The 20547-nt window shown below is 41.3% G+C and overlaps 1 protein-coding gene across 10 annotated transcripts in view; it reads left to right on the top strand.

The window, feature by feature from the left end:
* Nucleotides 1–20547, top strand: part of LOC114062271 (sodium channel protein type 5 subunit alpha-like) — a 216818-nt gene that overhangs the window by 144482 nt on the left and 51789 nt on the right. For 8 of the 10 annotated variants that reach the window (XM_027893534.1, XM_027893528.1, XM_027893531.1 and 5 more), the window contains 2 exons: nucleotides 701–1171; nucleotides 15398–15544. In XM_027893534.1, coding sequence (XP_027749335.1) covers nucleotides 701–1171; nucleotides 15398–15544 — 618 coding nt within the window. The remainder of the gene's footprint in view (nucleotides 1–700; nucleotides 1172–15397; nucleotides 15545–20547) is intronic. The other 2 variants (XM_027893532.1, XM_027893533.1) reach the window with 2 other exon arrangements.

The following is a 20547-nucleotide window of genomic DNA, read 5'->3' as shown; positions in this document are numbered from 1 at the left end:
TGTGCCAGTGCTTCACTGTCCTCATCTTAAAAATTTTCCTCCTTATATCTAGTAAGAGACGCCCCTCTTTTAGTTTAAGGCCATTTCCCCTTGTCCTATTGCAACAATCCTAATAAAAAGTTTGTCCCCATCTTTTTGTAGACCCCCCTTTAAGCACTGAAAGGCTGCAGTGATTTTCCCATAGACCCACTTCTTGAATGTGTCCAGGTCACTATATATCATCTAATATGAAACATAAATAACAGTATTCCCACTGACTAAAAAGCAAAAAGGTCCTGAAAACCTTCTTTCTGTAGTCTTTTTCTACCTTTATGAATGCCAATTAGTGCTGTAATTAGTTATTTTCTCCAAGATGGAATATGGACAATTACAGTGAACTCATTTTACCACCACCACTGAGAATATTTACAACATGTGGCTCCCAATGAAAATTTTATTTTGTATACTGCTTCTGAGCTTAATATTTTATTTTCTATATTTGGGGGTATTGGGGGTTGGGAAAGGGAATGTCTGAGTGTGGTCATAGTGTGTTTCTGCACACAAAATCAATGTATTTGGAAGTGCATTCAGACCTCCTTTTCCTACTGAAACCACCTGGGGAACTCCCTCAAATACAGACGAGATGAAACTCAGACTCTCCTGTCTTCGAGACCTCCACCTCGAAGGTTCACTGATTTCCTTTCAAATTTATTGATTTCAGGTGCTCAACCTGTTCCTTGCCTTGCTGCTGAGCTCCTTCAGCGCTGACAACCTCTCGGCACCGGACGAGGACGGGGAGATGAACAACCTGCAGCTCGCTTTTGCTCGGATCAACAGGGGCCTCCAGTACGCCAAAAAAGCCATGTGGAATTTCTGCTGCAACGTCCTCCGGCACCCCAAGACAACAGCTGAGAAGAAGGCAATGATGAAACTCGCTGCTCAGAACCCAGGGGCCCTTAACAACTGTGTGAACAGCCACACCACCGCCGAGCTCGGCAAGGACATGGAGAATCACAAGGAGAACCACGCTGAGGATGGGATGAACAAAAATGGAGAGAAACACCTAGGAATTACAGAAAATGATGATTTCATGACCAATCCTGACCTGTCCATTTGTGTTCCTATTGCTGTGGGAGAGTCAGATATCGAGGAGGAAGATGAGGAGCAGAGCACCTTTACGGAAATGGAGCAGGTGGGCAACGAAAATATTTGCTGTTTGCTGCTTATTAAGATGGCCTTTGTTCCCATCCTTGGTCTGGATCCATGGCTAGTAATGCGCATGTCCTATGGCCTAATCCTGCCTTTGATATGTTGTTAACTTCAGAAGAAGTTACAGATGCATATCCTAGAGCAAAATTCAGTTTCCGAACAGAGTAATTCTCTTTCTTGTTTCTTTTTTTTGTTTCTTTCTTTGCTTGTCTGAATTAATTCTTCTAACCAGAGCAATTAAACCCTTTCTCACACAGGAGAATGTTTTTTTTCCTTTTCAGCTGAATCATGGGAATGCTGCAGAACAAATCTTAGGTTAACAGGGGATTTTTCTCAGTGTGCAAAAATGGGCAATGTCTTAGTTTGTTTTGTTCAACAAGAATAGAGGGCCAGGTAGTTCTCTTGAAAATACAATGAGACAGAAGCTGATATGACAAGGCACCAGAGAAAGAGAGAAGATATGTTATCATTTGTATTCAGGCAGGAAACGCACTTATTTGCCTGCTCTTTCGTGTGACATGCCAGATTTTCATTTTTTTTCCAGAGTATTCAGTTGTAAAGGCTGAAAATTTCTGTGTGGTTTGAAGTGTTGTGTAAAATGAATAAGAAAAATCTTCAGGGGAATGCTTTTCTTTCTCTGCTCCTCCCCCTCTCTCCTTCCTACCAGCTTTATCTCTTGCTTCCACACACCATACCTAGTTAATGTTTTCCAGACCCTCCAGCCTTGATCCAGCATCTTCTGATGCTGCCTGAAACCAACAGAGTTCAGCAGGCACTGGATCAAAGCTCCTGCTTCAGATCCAGCTGTCAGGAGAGATCCTCGATCTCTTGGTTGAGGGGAAGAAAGTTTTGAAGCAAAATAGTTCTCAGTGGAGGACTAAAAAAATCCCTAAGGAAGGACTCTGTGTCAAGAGTTGGGCACAAATCAGCTGCTAAAATTTAATTTCTGCTGCTCTGTTGTGGAAACCTCTTCAGTATTAGTGAATCTGCCCACCAACAAGTCTTTCACATTGATCCTCCCACTCGTGAGAAGAACAGCAAGAGGTCAGAAAACTTTATCATCAAACTCCACTGTACAAATAGACACCTAGGTAACAAAAAGAGAAGGCTGAAATTTTTGGTAAACACTTTTAGGGACTTTATTGTCTCCTTTTTTTTTTTTTTTTCCGGGAAATTTTTTGTTGATGTGACCTGGGGATCAATGTGGGCAGTATGGATAATATCTGTTTTGTCTTTGAAGTCCTTCTCTATTCCCAGATTGTATTACTTAAAACTACAAGCAGAGAATGTTTGAAAAGAGAATTATGAATACAGTAGATGGGGGAGAGAATTGCAAAAAAGGAAGTAAAACTCATGAGCTGAGATAAAGACAGTGGAGACTTTGCTCTTGAGTGTCCACAAAGTCTGGCAGACTGTGCCTGTACATGCACAAATGTGTATGTTGCCTCACTGTATTCCTCCTTTCTCAAGATAAATTGTAAGATTCATAATTACAAGATGAAATTGTGGTGCAGGACATGAAGGGTTAGGGATTTTTATGTCTTATTGTACTTAAAACTATAGAAATGCAGATTTCTGTTTAGGTACACGGCTTGTCCATGTAGGTACTGGTGTGTGTATTAGTAGATGGAACAGGAAGCTCTCATTTTATGCTCTACAGCAAGTAAATTTGAAATTAGGGCTTTAGTGAGATCTGTTATAGTCATGAGGGAGAAAGCTCATATAGAAAAATAGGCATTTTATTGAAACAGAATATTATGAATAAAAGTTGCCTTGAAAATATTAAGAAAACTTTTAATATTTTCAATAATATTGAAACATCATCATATGTAATATAAATATTGAGGACTCAAAGTGAAGCAAAATAGGAGGAAACAAAACCCATCAGGAGAAGCAAACCAAAATACTGTTTTCCCTCTATACCTTTTAATGAAATTTTCAATAGACATTAGAGGAACATTGCCATATTACCACAAGATATTTGGATTGCAGTGAAATAACGTGGTTCACTGCTAGCATGTGCATTAAACAGAAGGCATGGAGCTGAGAAATGAATTAATTAGCTTTGTCACTAGTGTTTTCCAGGCTTGGACAAACAGCTGCTTCTGTTCCCTTGTGCGTAGCCCTGATCAATGGTTTGCAACCTTTATCTGCAGGTCTGAGGGGTCTAGTGCTAAAAAAGTCCAAACAAGAGGCAAGTTCACATATCCAGAAAACAATTTTAACAAATTCCTGGAGGGGAAAATGTGTGCGCACAAGGGCGTTCCAGCTAAAAGGCTTGAAATACATTGGCATAATAAATAAACAAAAATAGGAAGAAGCTTAACAGCAAAAATGATAATTGTGTGATGAGCTTTGCATTTGCTTTCCTGCAAAACCCTAATAAATTTGCACAGCTGTAAATGTCTCCAAATGGAGCAGAGCCATGAGAAAGCAGATACCGACAAATTCAAAGATCTGTCATTTTTAATAGAGCCCATTGCAAAGATGAATGATCTCTGGACTCACACAAAAATTCCCTTGATCAACCTGTAGGTTCCTGCAGAAGATATTATTGCATCTGGAGGTTGGTATGAAAGCCCAGTTCCCTGGATACAGAGTTATGGGCATTACAGCGTATTGACTTTTGTATTAAGGGCATCCCTGTGGGACTCCGGGGAATAAAGCTCCCCACTCAATCCCAGAAGCTTTAATCCTGCAAACCCCAATTCCATGGATGTCTTTTCCTCCTTCCCTCCAGGTTGGTCATGATAACCACATCAGAGCTTGCAAAGGAAGAAAAAATGAACAAGAGCAAAATTTACATGATTGCACTGAGAGGGCAAAATTACAGTGAAGTATCATTTAGTGGGGAGGGCACCACACAGAAACCAGACAAGAACTACCAAGGGTATGCTAAACATTCAAATCTATTCTAACTTTCCCCTAATTATAATCCATATTTTTACATATTTAAATATTTTAGTATGTACAAAGAGAATGTGTATGTATATTTACTTCTCAAGAGAAGACAATGTACCCTGCTTCCCTTTAAAGTTGCTGGCTGACCTGGAATTGAGCAGCCCTTCGGTGACATTGCCGGAACCTCTCTTCCCTCCTCCTGCATGTAGATTTTGGTGCAATAGCATGGAAGGTGACAGGAGATGCATAAAAAGGGAGTATGAGGTTGTATGCCTCTCAAGTGCACAGCTAGTAAACCTACACAATTCTTACACGTCCTTTACACATCCCCTGTCAGCTGAAGATCCCAGACCATATTTAGTTTATCATGTGCCCCATCAGTCTGACTTGTCTGTCATGACAGAAAGGCTAAAGGGAGGCTGGTCTCAAGCAGAACCACAAAGTTATTGATTCCGATGGGGTGTTTCAGGGTGATGATCAGCTCAGCTTACAACTCCTGTACCAATGCCGGGCTCTTCCCAGAAAGTCACAAAACTACTCCGAAGCAAGCCATTGTGTCTGTGAGAAATGGGTCCCAGAGCATTCCACGCAGCAGTTTGAAATTTCAGATGATGAGAAAACCTTCTGTGACTGCACATTTTCCTCTGAGTAATAGAAATGTCTAAGTTTAAATTTCAGCTGCCATTTCTATTATCAAAGCTCGCGCTGGCAGCAGCCGTCTTCCTGAAAACTACCAATTTGTGGCACTGTCACTGAGAGGATTCGGAGGGAGAGAGCCCACCTGATAGCTTCCAAATCTCCTTTGATTACTGAGATGCAAGTGAGATGATCTGCCAGCTTGGAGAGCCAGGGGACCCATCCCTGTAGCCCACACATACAGGGAAAGGATCCAAAAGAAAAGCTGAACAATCAAAGTCAGCACAGGTGCAAGAAGCAAAGAGTGAGGCTGAGAAAGGACCACCTTGAGCTAAATGAATTTGTCACTGTTGTGTGATATGTGTGTTGCTGCTGGTCACTGAATCATTTTACTGTCTTTATTTAGCCCTCTCTCCTTGCCCTCTTCATAGTGCTGGGGAAGTCTCTCCCATTCAGCTGACAAGATTTCTTGAGGATTTAATGATTTTAACTTCATAATGGGAACAAGAATAACTGTCTTTCGTTATTATCCCTGTCTTTGAGATGTATAATTTAAATAGGGGCTGTCCTAGCAAGAAAACAGCTCCAAAAATCTCAGCAGCAACCACATTAGTGTGCTGGCTGCATCTTCTCAAGATTCTTTTGTGTTCTCATTTTGGCTTCCTAGATGAATACAATGTGGAAATCGTAGTCTTGAACCTCCATAGATTTTCTTCTAATTGCTTTATGACTATTTTTTCATTTCTGAAATCACTTTTCAGTCTCCTGAAGGAGTAAGAACAGATTACTGGGCCAGTAAGGTGATGGAACAATTAAGTGTACACAGTCCAGCCCAACTAATGCAGTGCATTCTACCAGAACTTACTTGTAATTTAGCTACATTGCAGGTTTCAACATCAGAGAGATTTGTACCATTTGCATTAGATACCAAAGTCCAAAGGTTTTATCTTCCAAATTTCTGCTTTGGTATTGCTTCCCATTCAAGTGGTCCACAGCTGTAGCCCAGAACAGTGTGTGCCTTTTTCACAGGGACATTACTTTGTGCTTCAGAGGAATCCTGGGATTAATGGGCTGAAAGGAGGTTCTAGATGAGTAGTGTCCTAAATCAGACCCTGAAATACAATGTCCTGCACTTACACTGTTAAGTCTTGTCTTGTTCCTATTACCCCAACCCTCACTGATGTCCAGGTCTTTTGGCACACCATCAGGATCCTTTTCTGCACCCGTGAGTTCCTACAGGCAGGAAATGTTAGTAGTATAACCCAAGGAAATGGTTCTACCCTTTCCCCCTCCTCTTGCCGTTTCAGTCAGTCAAACAGGGTTGCTAACGTTTCTCTCACCTTCCTTAAATTTAATTACTACATTACATTGCCTTACTCAAACCATTGCCCTCAGCTCCATCTGTTTATAGTCACTCAGCACAACACCGAGAGGAAGGTCCATGCTGTGGTGGCTCTTGGCCACGTCTCACCCTTGCCCCCCGTGCAGTGGCAGAGCCGGGCGCAGGCACCGCTTTCCGCAGAGATAACACCTTTGTGTCTGCACACGCAGCGCAGTGCCGAGCCAGCAGCACTTGCCTGCTCCTCTCCAGAAAATGCCATTATTGATTTGTTCCGATGGAGTGGCTAATTGGGTCATATGGAAAGTGCTGGCTGCCTGCTGCCGGGACGGAGCGCTTTGCAGCTCCTTGCCCCTTCCTCGGCTCCAGGCACGCAGGCCCTGGGAGCGCTGTCTTTTCCTGCTCTGTGTCCAGGTCCCAGCTCCCACCAGAGCCAGTCTGTGCCAGCTTGAGGAGGGCTGGCCCGTTCTCCTGCCTCAGGCTACCTGGCTCTGGAAATCCTTAAACTGCAGGGAATTTTTCCTGTGCCTGCTGGGGCTCACCTTCCCCTGACCTAGCACTGCCTGAGGACAGTGTCTCATTGCCTCTCAGGGTCTCCCGGTTTCCCACCTGCACAGCTGCACTTCTCAGTGGGATGTTCTTAGACCCCTCTGGCACAGAGCAGCACCTCTGGTGTCATCTTCAAGATGTTTGGGTCTGGGTCTGCCCAGAAGACCCCAGGGCTGTTCATTACCTAGATTTTGCACAGACTCCTTGCTACAGAGCACACTTTGCTCTCTCAATCATACTCACAGTTTTTTTCTCGGTTATGAGTTCTCCCATCTTGTATACCATTGTCGGGACTTCACCAAGCATATTTCCCAGAAAAAACAGGTTTCTGGCTTTAGATGAATAACTGCCTCTATACACATCAAAGATAAAGCTGGCTGCCACCTCTGTTTCTATTCCATTGGTGCAGTTTCTGTATTGCCCTGAACTGGATCAAACCCCCAAGCTTTTATTCCCTTCTTTCCTTACATATTTCAGAATTAATAACTCATTTCATTTCATTTGACAAGGTAAAACTGTTTCTGATGGCTTTTTTGCATGTCTCTACCAGTAATAGGTTCATAATTTTGAGATCAGAGATGGCCATAAGGGTATGATGGTTCTGCTTTCTCATAGCACTGATTCAAAGACTTCATCCACTAATTTCTGCACAGAGCCTGTAAGTTTATTTTAGCTATGATTTATCATTTGTAAGACAGGAGGGAGAAAAAAAAAAAAAAAGAAATATCTCAGGTAACAGAGAGTTCACCATCTGCATGTGGACCCACATCTGTTTCCTTTGTATACAGTGGATATTTTACTGCACAATTCTTATGCATTACAAACCTGCTCCTAAACCTGAAGGGATTCTATAAAATTCAATAGAATTCTTCCAGGTTGATGCAAGTGTACCCAAAATTATTGAAAATTGCTATAAAAATGCCACTGCACAAAGATTTTGATATGATATTGTTTTTGACAGTATTTTACACTCCTAATAATTCTAACATCTATAAATCAGAGATACCATGGAGCCGTGTGTTTGTTTGATAGGTTGCATTAATTTCAGCCTTTTAGTGCAGGAAATATACTTTACTGTCAGGAACCCTAATGCCCTTTCAATCTGTATTTATATTCCTTCTGTTTTCAGTTCCAGTCTGTGGGATACATTCTCTTTGAGTGTAACTGGATAAAATATCTTTGAATTCTGTTGATGACTCCCCAGTTCTCACTGGCAGGAGAGTGAGCCCACGTGTGTACATGCCTGCTGCACACAATAAATCTTACAGCATTCTTCTTGTCAGCTTTACTTGGGCCAATATTTTTCTGATCATTAAGTAAGATAGCAGGGGGTTTTCACTGTTATTACCTACATAGTTTGCCTGGGTTTCTCACTTTTTAAGCAGCATGTTTTGCATTGTGCTTCTTAAAAACTGCACAGAACTCAATTATTAGCTAATTATTTTTAGCAATAAAAGAGAACATTTCTGGATTTATTGTCTTCAAAAGAATAGCAGCGTTAGAAAAAGAGACAGGACTGTAGATCCCAGCAGCAGATTTAAAGCACCTAAGTCCTCATCTTTGCTTCTTCCTGTAGAAAGACATTTGTGTTTATTTTGTAGCAGCACAGTGGGGCAGAAGACTCCTGTGTCAGACCTCTGCTGACGTGATTAGAGCAGTCACACCATGAACAAAGGTTTTAGGGTGCTTATTCAGTACACGGTGGCAGGGAAATATATTTGTCCACAGCATAATGCCTAAGGTGCAGGAAACACAGGGAGTTGATGGAGGAGAGAAAGAGGGGGGAGGTAAAAAAAAAAAAAAAAGAGAAAAAAAAGCAAGCAAAACCCAGGCTGGCATTGAAAGAGCCGATATCAGGCGTAGCAGAGTTGACAACATTCATTTGGACAAGTGCCCAGACCGTAGACTACGCGTCGGTCACAGCTTAGTGGATGCCATTTCCCAGTATCCGTATCCCTCCCCGGAGCAAAATGCTGCCCAGAAATGAGCATTTCTCACTGTTCCTCCCTTTGGTACAAAGAAAATGCCGACATTTAGCATTTCGGACGAAACGAGCAGCAGCCAGTTCCCCAGCGGCTCCCGCGCCCAGGGAGGCCGTGTACTCATGCGCGTGTCAGAGGGGTGAAACTGCTCCCGTCAATTCCAGCCCAAAATAACAACATTTGAATTAATGATTATTTTGTTGCCCTTACCTGTAATAATATGAGACTTGCCTAATGATCAAAATATTAACATCTTATTTGGGTGAAAGGTTCTGGGTTATTTCAGGCGCTCTCGCTCTCTGCACTTTGAGGCAAACTTCCAAAAAATTCAAACTTCCATCAGAGGAGCCCATTAGCTTGAGTTCTTCATATTATGCTGTGGAGAGATCCCAATTACCAAAAGAAACATAAAGTAGATTGTGATTAAACTTCAAAATGCAATTTAGCAGAAGGTATTAGGTTGAACTCTGAACAATGAACACTTATGAAACACTTTCACTGCCAATTTAAGCCTATTGAATAGATAACAGGATAAATTAACTTTGGCAGTCCATCTTTTTGCCAAGTCCCTCCTCTTAGACAAGTTTTAGGAGTCAACCCTTGGAATAATGAATCTATATTTTATTATGGGCAGCATGTTGCTCAGTGTGGTAAAAGATCTTAGGCCAGGAAGGCAGAAGCCATTAGAAATAATATGCCTTGCTTCTCTGAAGCCAGAGTTTAAAGGCTTTAAGTATTCTGGATTAATCCAAGAAGGAGCACTGCTGAACCGCTGTTTCTTTCCTTGAGGGATGATGTTTTGCAAAGCATCCTGCACTCATGCAGAGACCAGCAGTTAGTGGCTGTGATGACATTTGTCTGGCAGTTTTAATTTACCTTTATTTAAAGTGGAAGAAAATACCAGGTCGGGCTGGGTCCAGGGGAGTTTTTGCTGTTAACAGTCTCTGCTGAGCAGCTGTGGTTTCTGGCCAGCCCTAGCCTTAGGCATTCTGAATTGTAATGGCCAGATTCTGGTATTTTTATCCAGCTAAGTACTCACAGGTGCATAATTTTTCTAAAACAAGTACTGGAGTTTTCTTCCAAATACCCTGTGCCTTGCAGGGGGAAAAGAATGTGTTTCTTAGGTCAAACAGTGAGACAAGATCTGTGTTTGAGTACACAGGTGTAACTTCAGATTTCCATGGCCTGACAGGTGACAATGCAGATGGAAACTTGCATGACACCTGTAGACATCCAGGTTTGGGGTGTACTTTCATCTTCCCAGGAGCTGGGCAGCAGACCTCAGCTGTTTCCAAACTCAGAGACTATTTTGTTGACTATTGCATTTAACCTGGTTTGCCCATGTGTTAGTGATTTGGGGGTTTATTGAACATGGTTCCTATAAAGGCTGGGTCATCGAGAAAGTGAAGGAAAAAAAAAAAAAGAATATGGATTCACCTGGCAAATACAAGCAGCACTTTCTAATTCTGATGTTTTGCTGCTCTCTTTGCACTGTATTGTTTCTGGCTTCTGCGCAGATGAAATGACAGGGAGGAGCAGATAAGGGCTGCAAAACTGACCAAAAATCAGTCTGCTAAGCTAGCCTGATGTCTAATTGTTTCTGCCGAAGTGGAATGATGGACCAGGTGGCAAAGGATCGAGAGTGGGCATCGTCAGTCTCAAACAAACAAGTTTAGACTTTTCTGGTTTTGTCCCCTCTTTGAGGAATGTGCAGGTCTTAAATTATGCACATGTGTGGAAACCTTAAGGTGGGACTTGACACACTTTACATCAGTATTGCAAACATTGTAGTCTGCTAATAAAATGCCCTTGTAAAGGAGCATAGTGGAACACAAGTCCTCTCTGTGTCTCAGCTATAATCCTAGTGCTGGGGGGTGGTATTGCTCCAGGTTTTTCCCTGATTTCTCATTAAACTGAGTAGTGGCAACTCTGCTTTACAGAAGCAATTCTTCAAAGTGGGTTAGAGAGATTCTTAAATGTGCACACTTAAAATTGACAGCTGCACTCCAGCCCTCTTTTATTCCTAGAAGAATAAGTGATACTAATCTTCCGCTTCTCATATTAAAGAAGCAAGGGAATTATCCTGATTTATTTGGTGATTTCTCTTCATGCAGAAAGATAAATCCACTGATTTTATTGGTGCTACAAGGACTTACATTTATTTGTAGAAAAGGAGAACCAGGATCATAAACGATACCTTCTGGTAATAGGGACCCACAATTTGTTTCTCTGGTTTGTGTTTTTTATTTCTGCCCCTCAGAATCTTTTTTACCTCTGATTTCTCAAGGCTTTTCAGAAACACTGAATTCAGCATCATCTGAGAGTTGCCATCCTGACAGCTCTGCAAACTCTAGTCTCCTGTCTACTTTACACATGAAAAAAGTGCCACCAAGGCAGTAATGCAAGCTCACTGTGTTTCACCAGCACTGCAATCTGCTTGCTTCTCCACTTATGTAGAGGTAGGATATAAACAGCTCAGTTTTCACCATCATTTACTTCTTGGCTTCTTTGCAGGGGAAAGGTGCCAGTTACTAGACACAAACTGTTGCTGAGAAAGGGTGCCAATTGCTACCAGGCATGGCAATTTTGTGAAATCCATAGCTGTCTGCAAGGAGGAACACAAACATCAACAATTACTCTATAGAGTAAACAGTCCTCTTGTAACTATGTGTGTCACACTGCTGAACTGGGTTTACTATACATGAGATATCTGAAATTTGGCTACAGGAAACTTTGCAGGTTAAAATATGCATTTCTTGAGGAGTTTCATAGTGTCACTCATTTATGAATGGCTAAAGCAAAGATATTTCTGTTGTCAGCATCCTGGACTGCTGCTGCTGCTGCTTCCTCTGATGGGCAACATCCCTTGGTAAAGGAGGGTCTCACTGGAATGGCCAAGTAGGGTGGGGAGGAGGGAGGGGGGAACTGCAAGCCTCCACTCCTGAGTCTGCACCTGGAAATGTCTTGACCAGCTCATTCCTGGAAAGTGACTGCAGAACCTGGACATCCCTGAATTCCCATTATTGTCTCAAAAGTGGTCTTCAAAGAGACAGATGGACGCTTGAGTATGGTGAGGAGTACAGAACACACATACTGTCAAATCTTCCTATTGCATGGTGGACTGAGTGAAGGGCAGTTTGCATTTGCATTGTCTCACCAGAGAAAGGGAAAGCCCTTATACTTTTCATAAAACAATTTTAATTAACCTCCTCCTGCCACATCATTTTTCTTGCTGGCTCTGAAAGTGCCAGTGACAAGTGGCAAGGGAGGGGGGGCTGCAGAGCTCATTCCCACTTCTTTCCTCCCCACCTGCTTGGGAGAAGAAGCTTCCTGCTGTCACAGGATTTGCACATCATCTTTCCCACAACAGCTATGGCCAGGGAATCAGGGAACAAATGTTGCAAGTTGGGGTCATGATCCAGGGAGTGAGGGAAGCATCAGGAGAACCCACTTGAACCGATCACCATCCGAAGAGCAAGTCCTGGGATCCTCTTTCTAAATTTGTTTGCACAGAATGGAAAAAATGATATTTCCATGGGGAAGGAATAAAGTGAATCCATGCTGATGACAGGTATTTGTCTTGTTTTGCCAACTGCAAGTCCTCTTTCCAAAGGAGCGGCATTTGCACTAATCCCCATTTGAGCCTGAAACAATTAGCCGATCTGTGCTTTTCAGAGGCAGAACGTAGTGTGGAGCCTTTGCATTTATCTGTGTCAGCGAACAAGTATGTGGGTCTGTGCACCAGCACACTTGAGATGTCACCCAGATTATGCTCTGTTTTCAGAGCTGTTGCTGTTTTGCTGGTGCTACAACTGGCTTGCAGCATACAAGGGGACAACACTGTGTCCACCCTCCTCCGTGTGCTAATTGCTGGTGTGGTGTTAGCAGATCACCTTGTTTTAGGGTCCACATCAGAGCAGAGGTGAGCAAACTTTTGGTTTTATATTCTAAGGGAGCTGAGGTCAGTTCTTGGCTCCCAGCCTTTCCTCTGCATGCAAAAAAATTTTTGCATTGCTGAGTAATTTTACTTTATAAATGAAGAAAACAACTGAATCAATAAATATTAACATAATGTGTATTGCCTTGGCAACATGGCACTTGATACAAAAATTAAAAACAAATTATGTAAACCACCCACGGTGGGGAGCTTTACAGGAGATAGACCTGCTGCCGTTGCTGCCAGAAGAACAAATCATCTGGAATCAGAACAAAAGCAAACAGCCCGAAGTTAAACAACATAAACCAAAGGCACCTCTCCCCAGACAGGTCTCTCCTGATTTTCAGGTGCTGTGTGCTGTAAATGAGACTGTTGCATCCCATGAGAGTGGTTTACCAGGGCTGTCATCAGTTGCTTGCAAAAACTCAGCTGATTCCCAAACACTCCTTTTGGGATCAGTCTACACAACCAAATTCTTTTGAAGAGTTTGTTTTTCTTAAGCATTTTCTCCCACCTTATAAATTTAGAGGCCAAGTCTGGAAACACATGCTGATGAACCAAATCACTGTCGACGCACATGTGCATGTTGTCCCCATTGAATAATTTTCCAGGATGCGTTTCATCAGTTTTAATGAACATTAACTCATTGGATACTTAGTAGAAGTGTGATTCCTAGGAAGAAGCTGGGTCCATGTTTCCTAGAGTTTAATCTCTAGGAAAGGGTTGCTAAGTCTTGTTACCATATAGAGGGATTAGTAAATAGAGATTTGATGTGATTTTGGCATTTGACTCTAGCTTAGTACAATAATTTGTCTAAGAGCTTAAATATTCGTCAGATCAACACACAGTCTGTCCTCTTACACTGCATAGTGTCTAATGAATCTGAGTACACAACCTTTCTGCATAAATGAACTTGAGATGTCACCTCAGATTGCATTGCACTTTTAACATGAAACAATTGTTTCTGTTGTTCCAGTGCTGTAACCAATATCATGCCATTAAGATTACTTGGTACTAAGTTGTATGCACATTGCATTAAAAAAAAAAAAGAAGAAGAACTTTTTATGGCTGAGTGCCTTACTTGTGCATACTTTGCCTTCCACTTTGGCTTCTCCCTGGAACATTACACTATTTCCAAAATTAAAGACTATTAAAGAGACTGAAAAAGTGTTTCTTTTTGTCCTAGACATACCTGTAACTCAGGTTGTGGAGAAATCTTTGGCCTGTCGAGAGCAGTGCTAACCTGTGACTAGAAATTGTATGTAGTACATTCTTATGCAGAGGGTATAGGCTTGGACATGCATAATTTGATTTATTAAAGTTAGAATACGTTTTAGACCACATGCCCTCTGAAGCAGGAAACAAGTAATTTGATTTTAAATTAATTTGCTAGAAACACACGACGGCATTTGAAAAGACTGGCACAAACCTGACAGTCCAAAAGTATTTACACAGAGAGCAATTTGCTTAACCAACTGCTTCCTTTGTGTCATTTCGTCTTTTAGATAGTTATATTTGGAATAAAGTGTTTTTCTGCTCCGGGTACCTCTTGAGGGACTTCCTGTGGTGCTGTGGCTTTAGAACTGAGGCAGGTAGGCTGCGACTCCCTGGGGAAGGGAAATTCACTTAATACATGAATAACATCGAATGTCAGTCAAGTCAAGGGAAAGAAAAGGTGGACAGGTGAAAGATAAATAGGTTTAAATAATTACTGTTGAAATCTGGCTATGCTTGTAATTTTTTTTTTTTTCTCAGCATGGAAGTCCCTCTGTAAGCAATTCAGCACAACCCTTTGAATCCGGCTGGAGTTTTATTAATATTTTAGTAGCCGCGTTAGTAATGGCATCAACAGTGGTGGTGTTGTGATGAGCTATGGAGTTTTCAGTGAAATCCTCGTCTTAGGTGAATCAATAAAGCCCCACAAACAGAAAACCTGGGCCTCCAGAGGTAGGGACCAACCTTTAAAACATACTCTCCTCTGCCATTAGTCCTGGGAGCACTTCTTGAGAGCTCAGCAGCAATAATCATCACCCCAGGAAGAGGAGGCTGGATTTAATGGCACCACTCATGCTAGCAGGCACTAGGTCTAGTCAGATGTGTTTATGGAAAAGAAAAAAATTGTTCTGATTCCAGAGTCCATCCCCTTTCAGGGAAGTACTTCAGAATGTGCTCTCCTTTCAACCTGCGGTCGAGCCCCGTTGGCATCAGTGGGTGCAGAGTAGCCTTAAGTGTTTTGCTGAATAGGAGCTGCAATACATTTGTGTGTTTACCTGCAGTTTTTCCACATCTACTTTCAGATACCTTTTATCTCTTCAGTGAACTTTGCATTTTCCTCCACTTCAATATGTATCCTGTCTTCTCTTGGTTTGGGGTTTTTTGGGTTTTTTACACTGTTTCAAGCAGACTTGTAGCATAGTATTGGGTTTTGCTCTCTTGCCTTTCTCCAACTGTTACACTGAGTATCTTCACCTTATTATGCAACTTCAGAGTACAACCCTTGGTTATTTGGCTGAACTACAGCCACCTCTCTGTATACCTCAGGTCACTGGAGGAAGTCTGTGTCTCAAAACCAGACTCAGAAAGGAGATTGCAAGGGAATCTCCTCCCACCTCAGCAACAACAGCTCAGAAAAAGAAGTTAGACTGTTTGTATGTCCATTTGCTACAGCCTCGGCATATCTGGTTGCTAAAGCTCAAATTTGCAACATAAGCTTGTGTTATCTTGTTTCTTGCCATTTTTCTTACAATACTGTCCCCTGACAAGTATAGTCCAGGCTATTTTCTCTTCTAGCTGGAGAGTTCTTCCTAAGAAATGAGCATGCTATCAAAGAAAAAAGGAAATAAACCCATCTAGGATTATTTCCAGCAGGAAAAACAACTGCAGCTGAGGGGGCAGCGAGGCCAAAGCCCAGGCGTCCGGAGTCAGAACTCTGAGATTTGTGAAGAGTTAAGTGAGTTGCACATGGATAAGCAGTTGAAGGCTGAGCCACCACCTCCAGTAGGGCAAAAAGAGGTAACAGAAACAACTTTCCTACCTGATACTGCATGCAATTCATTGCACCAGCTCCATAGTGCATGTCACTGGTTTATGTGGGGTTTATGGCTTGCAAAAATACGTGTTTGTCAAGGGGTAGGAAAGCAATAGTGTGTAGCAGGTTTTAGTAAAGAAGAGAGAGGATTTTGTTGTTATAAAAATAATTGGAAAGCTTAGAAAAATGTGCATAGTAAATTAAGATGGGATTCTAAGAGGCTTTGGGGGAAAAAATAAATTATCTATAATGTTACTGCCTTGTTTTAGGAGCAAATATGTGTGTGTTTTCCCCATGAAAACCAGCTCCAAGAACAGCATCTGCTGACTTGGCAGATCTGTACCTTGAGTTCACTGGAGGGCATCTGCTGTCTGTCACAGATTAACAATTCTTTTCCTGTTAAAACATAGAACCAAGAAAGGTGCAATAATTTAAATAGCTGATGTGTAACTAAATAGCAAGCCTTGGTATTATTCAGCTGATCTGGACAAAGTGCATCTCACTCTGTTTCCTAATACATACACATGGATGGGGTTTTTTTCAGTTCTTAGGATTGTGTTGTCCCTAAAAATACCAAAAATACATGTATTTGTACTGTACACTGAGTGACTCCAGGCTGTGTAATTCTCTGTATCCTTGTTGCTGGCTTCCTGGCGTTTCTTCTCCTTCAGATTTATCATTTTATTGACATAACATTGCCTTTATTGTTAGTGAGTGGTGGATTCCTCTCTTTGAAATCAGGAAGTTGAGGTTTGGGATGTCCTCAGAGTCTGGAGAACTCCACAGCTCCTTGAGATTGGAACCAGGTGTGGTTGTGTGGGACTGAGTTAATGAAAGGGAAAGGGTGACACAGTACATACATCACACCTCTCCCAGTTCTGCTGTAAAGCCGCTGGCAAGTTTGTGCACAGCAGGAGCAATCCTATGGAGAAATCTTGACAGGGCCACAAGAAACAGACTCATCACTGAGCCAGGGCTCACCTTCTCCAGGCCTGCTGATTCATATTTTCATAGGGGGTGGATTTACTGAACTAAATGTAGACGTCTGCATCTGAACTTGTCATCTGAGGCCAACTGAACCTCACTTTTGCATTAGGTCAGATCTCATAAAAGTGCCTGTTTCCCTCTATTGACCATAAAGGGAGCACTTAGGTTGCACACTTAGGTGAGAAAAATTTCACTCACAGGAACCAGAAATCCTCTAGCCTTGAAGCGTTTCTTTAAGGAGCAGTCCTCCTTCCCAGAGTACTTCTTGGCATATTGAACTTCATCTTCAGAAAGAAAACATCCTGAACTTTAGAGGAAGGAGACTCAAATGTTTGATATCCCATTTTTAGGAAAAAAAAAAAAGTCTATATATTTAACAAAAAAAACAACAAAACTTTTAAATAACGTAAGGAAGCACAATAACTAGGAGAAATTAGAAGACCATGTCAAGAATTCTTTTCTCAGGGGATTAGGTATCCTTCATGTTTAAATGTCTTTTTGAGATAAATAAATCCTGTGATCCTAACAGGGAGGCCAGAAATCTAAGTCCTTTTTTAGTGCTGTAACAAAGTGTCATGACAAGTCAGGCACATTCTAGCCTTGATATATTCAGCAACATTGTGATAAAGGAATAATCCCCATTTCCTCCCTCAACTTTCAAAGGGTCTTGAGACACAAATGTCATCTTTCTATAGCAGAGCACAATTGATTCTATTTGCAGCTGCTTAGAAAGAGGTGGAGGAATATGGAAATAATCCAGGGAGGACTTGAAATCAGGCGGAAGTTCACAAGAGGTTATGAATGCCAACATACAAGAGCAAAGCCCAGAGGATGCTATTTTTGAAGGCCAGATCTTGTGTGGACATTACATACTTATGGTTCTCCTATTCAGAAGTAATCTTTGTGCCGGCACACAAGGACATGCTCATCATCTTTTTGATGAATGTCCCGAGAAGTTGCAACTTGCCAAATAAAGCCAACAACTGCAAGGGAGTAACAGATTTGGTATGCCCAAGAGGCAGGGCTTTCAGTGATTCAGTCAGTAACAGGAAGCGTTGAATGTGTTCTGAAAAAACACTGTTTATGTCAGTAAAGGATACATTATATGATTAAAAATTCATCCTATATAAATCAGAAAGGCACCACAGAAATAAAATCGTTGATGTCACAGGAGGATAAGACCTCAAAGTACAAACTGGTTGCTTTCTCTGCCAGAATGCTGACCCATGAAATATTTTGTACAACTTTGTGGAATCTACCTTTAAATGTATAAGGCAACTTGGATTTCTTCATTTCCCAAAGGTAAAAATTCCCTTGCAAAAATCTCATGGCAAGGTATATTGCCTTAAATATCAACCCTTTTTTTTCCCTATTTTTCCTTTCAAAGTGCCATTTCATTACCGTCCTTTACCAATTTTATCCATCAGTCTCTTTTTATGATGTCTTTAATATGACTTATTGTAATAGACTGTTGCTTGCTTCCTATTATCTGGGGCTTACCCCCCTGAAGTCACACACCATTGTTCTTTCATTTCATTATTTCTTGTAAATTAGTGTCTCTGTGCCTTTATCTGACTCTTTTACCTCTTTCTCTGCAACTCCCTCAGTTGTTCCTTTTCAGAATTCTTTTGCCGAGAAGCAAGCACATATTCCAGATACAATTTCTACAGAACTGTAAGAGAAAAAATAGTATCTCGTTATCTAGATGCAATGCTTTCATATGGTTTTCTGCAGCATTATATCCCACTGCAAAATCATGTCTAATTTTGTTAATAATTTTCCAGGTTTCCAAAATTTCGATTGAAATTTTCCCGTAACTCTCTCGTTTGTACTTTTTTGAGTCATGTCCCATTTTGCTATATTTTCTCCATGTTTCACTTATCTTTTCCTTTCTGCTTCCTCGATTTCAATACTCTCTCCAATTTAATGTTAGCAGCTAACATGAGGATTATATCGGTCAGGACCTCTTCTATATCTTTAGTGAAGATAATGCTGACCCTAATCCCTAGAGATTTCCTCCACTAAAGGCAAAGTTTATGCTATATTTGGGTCCTTAGAATGACTTTTCTGCACACAGCAATGGGTGAATCCGAGCCAATTACAATTTATTTTAAAACTAGACTTTTCTATAATAGACATCCAACTGTTTTCTTAAGGTTTATATATCATATGTCAGTTTGATAGATTAAGGCTGTGATTTTGAGAGGTGAAGGAGAGAAGGAGGGAGATAAGGGAGCTAAGCCTTGAGCAAACATCAACTTTCAATGAGATTTCAGCATCTCGCTGCTAAAGGCTTTTTGAGAAACACATTCAGATCAATTTGCCGCTATTACAGGCACAAGCAGTGGGTGTGGAAGCCCTGTCTGGGTACTTACAACAGCCACTCCACCAAGAAACACATTAAAAACTACCCTCTGCAGCGTGAAGACTAGGGGAAGATGTGCCCCTGAATACTAGAGGACGATCTCCCAAAGGGATTTCTGAAGGATCCCATTATCTCTACCCAGTACACTTCCTCCACTCACTTATTCCAAGAAAGAAACAGGAGATTCTGTATTTGTCCTTTTTGCCTTCTTTTGACCTCTGTTTGCACATTACTCAGCATACAGGAGAACCACCTCAATGCCTTTATGTGTCTCTGACATTTGACTCCAAGTCAGCACTCTCGTTTTCTCCTCTGAGTCTTTATTTAATTTACTTTAATCACAAGCTACAGCAAGTGTTTAGTGATCTGCGATTCCCATGATTATTCTCTTTTCCCCCTCTCTAAGCTCGGTGTTGTGTTTGCTTATTGCTGCTCTCTTGGGCCGTTTCCAGTTTTCCATGAGCATTCACTATTGATTGCTAATGATGTGTTAACTGGGTGTATTGGATCCCTTTATGCCCTCCAAAATGCCTTGCCTGGGATCTGCTGGTTTGCATGTTTTGGGCTTTCTAGGTATTTCTCTACTTAATTTCGTATTTATTTTAACAGGCTCGCCAAATTCTTATTATTGATGCCCATTTTGGGTTATTTTAAGAGGAGTTTATTTTCTTAGGCAACTGAATTTTGATTAGTTGCATCCCCCTCGCTAGTTGCTGTTATGTCCCTAGCTCTTTTCTTTCCTGATTTCATGAAAACCTTCTCAATCCCTTTAACCTTTCTGGCAAAGAGTAACCTTTGCTTCTTTCCTACAGTCATTCCTAATCTTTCCCTCCCCTCTCATATGTATGATTCCTACTTTTTCCAGCCCCAGTTCAGATCCTCAAACCTTTATCTAGTGTTTTCTGAATCCGTATTCACTGCCTCTTCTTCTTTGAAGGCTTTTGGGATGAAATCCTGTCTGTTCACCTTGCATGTTCCCCATCTCCCTTTGACACTGATGTATTCTAATATTTAGTGGGAACTCCTGATAAATAGCTATGATAATTGCATTGTATTTTCTTCTGTGAATTTTCTAACGTGTCTCTGCTAAATCCAACTCTGTAGTTGACAATGTTATCAAGCTGACATTGTCCTCGCAGTTTTCTTTGATTTCTGTTTACTGGTAAGAATTATATCCAACAAAGCTTCTGTTCTCATTGGAACTCCTATTCTCTACATCCTGCAGCTGCATATGATTTGGGACTATTTCAATGATCTCTGTTTTGACATATTCATAGCAGAACAGATAATGACTAAATGCATTCCCTAATGAACAGCATCAGAAAGTTCTGACTGTGCTAAAACTTGGTATGACATTTTTTCCACTATCATACACCGTTCTTAGACTGTTAGAAAATGGGCTCTATATGACAGCTGCATTCTGAATATGGATTTTTTAGAAGCTTTATCTATGTCTTTGATCTGTTCTGTTCTTTCTGTTCTGACTCTCTTTTTAAAAGGTCTCTTCTCAATTGTTGCAGTCCTTTTGAGTAGAGCATTAAAAACTCTAGCCAAGACTGTGACCTTCTGGATGCTGCAGCTAATTGCAAACAAGGAGCTTCCATCCCCGCCTGCAAGCGGTGCTGGAATGTTCAG

The sequence above is a fragment of the Empidonax traillii genome, unplaced genomic scaffold, assembly GCF_003031625.1.
Source record: "Empidonax traillii isolate 1590-97213 ecotype Southwest subspecies unplaced genomic scaffold, ASM303162v1 scaffold393:size534744, whole genome shotgun sequence".
NCBI classification, from domain to species: domain Eukaryota; kingdom Metazoa; phylum Chordata; class Aves; order Passeriformes; family Tyrannidae; genus Empidonax; species Empidonax traillii.
The sequence above is the reverse complement of the archived record's forward strand: the minus strand, read 5'-3'. Positions and strand labels throughout refer to the sequence as shown.